General features: G+C 55.5%; 1 protein-coding gene across 1 annotated transcript; it reads right to left on the bottom strand.

Moving 5' to 3' along the window:
* Positions 699 to 4,491, bottom strand: KAZALD1 (Kazal type serine peptidase inhibitor domain 1). Its single transcript, NM_001244551.1, is given in 5 exon segments — positions 699 to 1,692; positions 1,878 to 2,025; positions 2,106 to 2,266; positions 3,393 to 3,954; positions 4,379 to 4,491. Coding segments are annotated over 4 exon segments (948 nt in total). The 5' UTR covers positions 3,937 to 3,954; positions 4,379 to 4,491; the 3' UTR covers positions 699 to 1,597.

Raw genomic sequence — 6,859 nt, 5'->3', positions numbered from 1 at the left:
CAGTTTGTCCTGTTGTGGCGCCAGGCTTTGGGTGGAGCCCAGGCGCGTAGGAGGCTGTTGACATCCACCCACAGGGTCTTGGCCTCACAAACTTAAGCTTTCATTTTCTCCTTCAATCAGTCAATAAACACTACGGCTCACCAGCGTCCCTGGGCTAGGTAAGGAGACTGTGGAGAGAGATTTAGGGAGTGAAAGAGTACGGCTCTTTGCAGGACCTCCAGCCAGATAGAACTTGTCACAGTTGGGGCAAATAAGAAAACAAGCTTGCCATGACTTTGTCCAGGTTCAGATGGGAAATGGGTGGATTCGCAGGGGAATCCTAGGGTGCAGCCCATTCATGTGACCAGACTTCTCTCCTCCTCTATCCAGTTTATACTTTCATACTGGGTCCTAGCCACAGAGACCTGGTTCCCCACTCTGCCTGGGGGAGGGACAGAGATGCAAGCAATCTATCTCTAGACCAGCCCCAGTGGAGTGCAGACTGGGAGGATAACCTCCTTCCAACCAGATGGCTCCAGCCTTCCTCCCTAAAGGGGGAGGGGGAGAGGTAGGCCCCAGCTCAAGCTTCCGGTACATCTGGCAGGCATGTGCTTAGAGAGCAGGACCTACAACTTCTGGAAGCCAGAGTTCTACTACCCTGGGAGGCCTCCCAGAGAAATGCGGGCTTTCTGTGCAAATCTGTGCAAACCATCTGTGTCTCAGTTTGTCCATAAATCTTTATTGCGTGCCTACTGTGCCTAGTCCTGTGCTAGGCATTGTCCAATACAAAGTATAAGATATGGTGCTGCCCTCACAGAGTTTCCAGGACAGGAGAAATTAGACATGACTAAATGCTCATCTTACTGCACTGAACTAAACCATGCTCCATTGTGCTCCCCTGGACAGCAGAGGGCAAACAGCAAAAAGGACTGCAGTTAGTAAGTGTAATCGGGACTTAGGAGAGAGGGGACCTTTCTAGAAGGTGAGTTTTGAAGAAGGATAAACTGGGATTAGGCAAAAATTGGGGACTAGGGGGAATTCCCTTATGGTGCAGTGGGTCAAGAATCTGGCATTGTCACTGCAGTGGCTTGGGTGGCTGGGGAACTTCCACATGCCACAGGTATAGTCCAAAAAAAAAAAACAAAAACAAAAAAAACATTGGGGATTTGGGAAATAACTAACAGCAGGAGCCATGCAGGAGGGCAGTCAGAAGACTGGCTAAGTAGGGCTGGAGGGAGGGCTGCAGGAAAGAAATGGAGGATCCTGGTGACTGCACTCCTTTGTGTAGCTCTGCTCCTCCCCACCCACCACCCACTCTGCCTGGGGGAGGCAGAGACCAGGCAGGTAACTGTTGCCTTCCACCTGGTTGGTCCACACAGGAGACTGTCCTGGCCAGAGCATCTCCTGCAAGGGCTCCTCCGCGTCCCACCTTCTCTAGTCTCTGCCTCTCTCCTTACCCACCTTCAAATTTTGTCCCTCCCAACACTGCAACATCTCCTCTACTAAGAGCATTAAAGCAATCTATGCAGGGGCCGTGCTCCCCCTTTCCAGATCTTTTTGAGAGAAGGGATGAAAACTATGCCCACTCACCCACCCCCCATGGGCCAGGCCTCTGGACCTAGTAGTAATCCTCGCCCTCTTCACTCTCAGCCTCTTCCTCAGGAAGCAGGTGCAGGGATGACAGCTGGGGGATGCCTGTGGAGTTCAGCTGGTCTGCAAACACATGTGGGCAAAGGAGAGAAAATAGGAAAGAGGGGCCGTCAGTGTCTATGTATCCCAGTCTGTGAGAAAGCCATGCCTGTGTGTGTACCCACCTGCACATACACACACAGACACACATTCAAGGGCCCCAATCCAACCCCACCCCTCAGCCCCCAGAGCTCAGGGCTCCCCCTTACCTGGTGTGAGCACTGTCAGGCTAGCTGGGGCCTCAACCTGGCCTAGGGCATTGCGGGCCAGGCAGCGGTAGGTGCCCTCATCGCTGGGACGCACAGCCTGGATCTGCAGCCAGCCTGTCACCTCAAACCTCTGGGGTCCGCCCCTAAACTGGAGCCAGGAGGAGTCAGCAGTATCCTTCTGAGGGAGCCCTGGGCTGCCCCAAGGAGGCCTCTGCTCTCTGCCCCTACCTGCACAGAGATGTGGGGGTCATCCCCCGGCAGCTGAATGTCCAAGCCGTCTTTTCTCCACTCAATGGAGGCCATGGGGTAGGCAAACACCTCACAGCCAAAGATCACATCCTGCCCAGTCACATTCCAAATGTCATATGGGCGCGACACAATCTGGGGCCCTGGGGGTGGAGGAGGGAGGCCTGAGAACAGAATAGCCCATCCAGACCAGCAAGGACCTCATATACAAACCACTTTGAACATGTTGGTGTGAAGGAATACAATGTATGCTGAGGTACACACACATTCATAAAAACAACATGGCATGTACACACAGGTATGTACAAATGTAGCTTCAGGTACACACAAGGGGAGGAACACAGACATTAAAATGTTCCTACAGACAAGATGCACAAAGCACAATGACCCCCAGCTCAGCTTGGCAGCCACACTCTGTCCCTGATTGCTCCCCTGTCCTCATTCCACCCTCTAGGCCCCTATCCTGCTGTACTTGTAACTGACACCTCCCACATCCACCCTTCCCTAAGGAGGTCCTATTGCCCCAGGTCCAAAGAGCAGCCCGTCCCCATCCCACCCGTAGGAGAGGAGGTCTATGTGGCAAAGGCAGAGACCCTGAAACCAATCTGGGCAGCAGGCAGACAGCCCGGAATTGTAGGAAAAGCAGTGGGACATCCCCCTCACTCCTGCAGGACATTTGTTTGCTCAGCAGCACCAGCCAAGCCAGACCCCCTCCAAGGAAGAGGAGGTTACTGAAGCCGCCAAAGAAAACTTGAGGCTGGAATGGCCTTAAGCCCCCTGGGATGGGAGAATGGGAGCTAGCAAAGCCCCTCCTTCACTAATCCCTAAATGCAGAGGAAGGGGGAGCATGGAAAGAAGCCAGGAGACTGGGTTAACTAAGTACTCCCTGGATGAAGCTGGCCAAATGAAACCTGATTGCATTTCACAGAAACCCAAGCCTCCCTGCCTGGATTCTAGCATCTGGGCAAAGACTGAGAGTCTCTTCACTGTCTCAATTTTGAGGCTAAGCATTGGCTATGTGCCTGTTCCCTCAGAGGGTTGGTCTCTGCCAGCCGGGTCTGAAGCTTTTATGCACCTCAGCGCACATATCTTATCGACAAAGCGCAGGACCAGCACCTTCAGGCGGTGGTCTCTGGGGACCAGCCCAGAGAGCAGCCTCTTACAATGGACTTGAGGGCTCTCTGGCCTCCTCTTTTCGCTCTACTGGCCAGAGACCAATACCTCGAGGAACTCCCAGTGCCGGGGGTCTGGGCCCGGGGCCGTGCATACCCGATTCACAGGGCCCTGGGTGCGCCACGGTGAGGTTGGCTTCCGGCCGAGCGCGGGCCGCCTCCTGCAGGCGGCAGATCTGCGCGTAGGTGCGGCCGTCGGAACCACAGAGCGGGCGCTGCGAGCGGCAGGCACACAGCGGCTCGGGCACCTCTCCGCGGCTCAGGTCGCCGCCTGTGTCCAACCGGCACTCAAGCTGCTCACCGCAGCTTCCGTAGAAGTGGGCGCTGGGGTCCAGGTCGCAGAGCTGGCCCTCGAGGTTGGCACATTCCCAACAGCAGCCGCATGCGTCGTGCACCTGGCCGGCCAGGCAGCCCCGCGGCGTGGCGCACTCTTCTGGCCGGCAGGGAGCACAGCCCTCACCCTCCGCCAGCAGGCGCAGCCACCCGCGCCTCAGATAATCGGGGCCCGGGGACGGCCGCGCGCCAGTCTGTGGGGGCGGCCGCACCACCACCACCACCAGCAGCAGCAGCAGGGGCAGAGCCAAGGCAGCTGCGGGCGACTGTGGCATGATTAGTGGAAGGCCTGCGAGCACTCGGGGCATCAGCGCGTGCGTGGCACCCTGCCAGGGAGGGAAGCCAGGTCAGAAGGTCAGAAGCAACCTCACTGTTCCTCGTACCATGCTGGACCCTAGCACTGATCCCTCCCCTGCTACCTCGAAGTCAAGTAGATCCCGGACACAGAGGCACAGTGACCCTTACAATGACCCACCAGTTCTGCTGAGTGGTTACTGACTGGGCTGTTCTTGGGGGTTGGGGAGAGGTGCGAGGAGGGAGTGATAAAGTCCAGGCGCGCGCGCGCACACACACACACACACACACACACGCACCACCACCACCACCACTAACCATCTAACTCTGAAGCTTCCTGCCCTAGAGGTGGATGGCCTCAGGATCAATTAGTCCTTAATAAAGGCAGAACGTCAGGAAGGGTGCATTGTTGGGGGGAGTGTGGGGGGGTAATGCCCTAGGGCCCAGAGCGCTCACCTAGTGTCCCGGACTAAGCCCTTCAGAGCAGCTGTGAGTCCCGTCCGAAAACGCAGGCAATAGGAAGGAATCGGTGGGCCCGCCAGCCACCTCTGCTCTGACTTGAGGATCTCTGACAGAGCCCACGGACTTGCACTCAGAAAGCAGCTCCTCCGCCCCCTCTCCCCGCCCTTCAACGTCGCACACCCCACCCTCTCCCCTAGTTCTGAAGCTGCCAATTTTATGCAGCCGCACGGGACCCTCTTGGGCCACATCCTCCTAGCCTGGGCCAAAGTCACAGTAAGAACAGAGAAGTAACCGGACACCCAAGCTGGGAAACGCTAGAGACGGGGTGGAGTGAAGGTTGGTAGTGGGGGGGGGGGTAGCTGGGAAGCTAGAGTTGGCTGAAAAGCTAGGTCCTGTCCCATCTGACTTTAGTCTCATTCTCTAGAGCAGCTGCATAATAGGGAGGCGGTAGGAACGAGAATGCCAAGTCGGGCGCTCCTGGATGGCAGGGCCAAACAACGTCGTCTCCTGGCAGCCCAGGGCCGGCTTCCCAGGGGTGACTGCAGGTTTGTCCATCCCACTTCTCCACCAAGTCGCCGACCAGAGACTCAGCGCTTACTTCTCCCTGCCCACATCCGGCAGGTGCTTCAATCCTTCAACCCACGGAGGAGTCGGGTGATTAGAGGTCCGAGCCGACTAGCGGCCGCAAAGAGAGGTGGGCGGGGCGCCTCCCCAGTGGGCAGCGCGCTGGGTCGGAATTACAGGTTATGTCTGCGAGACTGGCCGAGCCAGAGGTATTCGGTCTCCCGGCCGCCACCAGCGCCACCGTGGCGCTTTGAGCTAGGGGCGGGGAGGAGAGCATTCCTGAAAGCCCGCCCGCCTTACCGGGGGTCTGTCAGACCAAGCCCCGCCCAGGCCTGCCCGAAGCGGCTTACTGAAGCCGCGCTGCAGTCCAGTTTGTAGGGGGCGGAAACTGAGATATGCAGCCAGGGAGGGGACGGTATTCAGTCAGGTTCGGTCCAGAGAGACCTGGCCCCAAGTGGAGCTGCTTGGGTATGGACCTCTTCACCAGTCCCAAAGTTGGGGGCTGGGCCTCGGCCTCTGGGACGCCCAGGCTCCGCATGCGCACCGGGTGCCCGGGTAGACGAACTCTCAGAACCGGTCCTTTACTCTCCCTCCGCACCTGAAAGCAACCAAGCCCTTTCATTTAGGGGAGCCATAGTCGCGAACACTCCACTCCTAACCAGAGGGCCTCTGCTGAGAAGGGTGCGTAGGCAGATATGAAACCACCCACGTCTCTAAAACGCTGCAGAAGTTCAAGAAGCAAACTTCACGCGAGGTCTGGTAACCATCGCGAGAATCAGAACAGGAAGTCTAGGAATTCAGAACAGGAAAAGCCCGCGAGTTTTAAACCGGAAAAAGAATGGGCGGAGCCAGGTGTGACTGGTAGTTGTAATTCTTTGGCTCTGTGGGCCACTGAAGTGTTGACCCAGGGCAGAAGAGAAGTGTAACAGAACTGCGAGAAACCCTGAAAAAAAAACTGTGTATGTGTGTGCGTGTGGGCGGGGAGTACTTGAGCTCGCAGAGCTGGGAGATCCCATAGTGGCCCAGCGGAAAGTAATCTGACTAGCATCCATGAGGACGCAGGTTCGATCCCTGGCCTCCGTCAGTGGGTTAAGGATCCTGGCTTGCTGTGAGCTGTGGTGTAGGTCTCAGACGCAGCTCGGACCTGGCGTTGCTGTTGCTGTGGCGTAGGCCGGCGGCTACAGCTCGGATTCGACCCCTAGCCTGGGAACCTCCGTATGCCGCACCGGAAGGAAGGGGGAAGGAAAGGAAGGAAGGAAATAAAAGAAATTGCAGAGCTGACTAATGGAGCCACCCAAGGACAAGTCTGGCTCTGACTTACAAATTCCGGGAGGGAGATCAATGTCCGGTATCTCTTAATGAATAGTTACCAGCTTCTAAAACCAGCAGCCAATATTTAAGTAGCAAACTCTGCAGAACTAGAAACTATTCACTTACCCCACTTTATTGTAGCCAGTTGTTTACTTTTCAGTCTTTGCTATGCTCTTAGCGTCTGTTATTAGGAATCGCGCCCAACTCACTACTCTGTTCTGTGAACCTTGGTAAATATTTGTGGATTAAGTGAAAGATTTCCTGAGTGTGAAAGTCAAGTTTAACCTGGATTTCCTAAATCGTGGACAAAGGCTGCATGGACAGGGAACGAGCGCCCTCTGGTGGTCATGCGATTGGTCACAAGAACGTGACCATACATGCAGTAGTAAGCACCAAAGATGTTGACTACAAAAGAGATTTGCTCCAAGAAAACTCCACATATTGTAAAAATACTTTTGGGGGAAATTTTTTGCATATGACATAATTTGAAAGTCTTGATACTTTCCCAGATCCTCATCATCTAACTTAATCCATTAAGGCTCCAAAACACATTCAGCAGCCTCTATTTTTATCATAAGTAGTAAAGAACTAGGAAAATAT

This window comes from Sus scrofa, chromosome 14 (assembly GCF_000003025.6).
Source record: "Sus scrofa isolate TJ Tabasco breed Duroc chromosome 14, Sscrofa11.1, whole genome shotgun sequence".
In the NCBI taxonomy this organism is placed as follows: Eukaryota; Metazoa; Chordata; class Mammalia; order Artiodactyla; family Suidae; genus Sus; species Sus scrofa.
The sequence above is the reverse complement of the archived record's forward strand: the minus strand, read 5'-3'. Positions and strand labels throughout refer to the sequence as shown.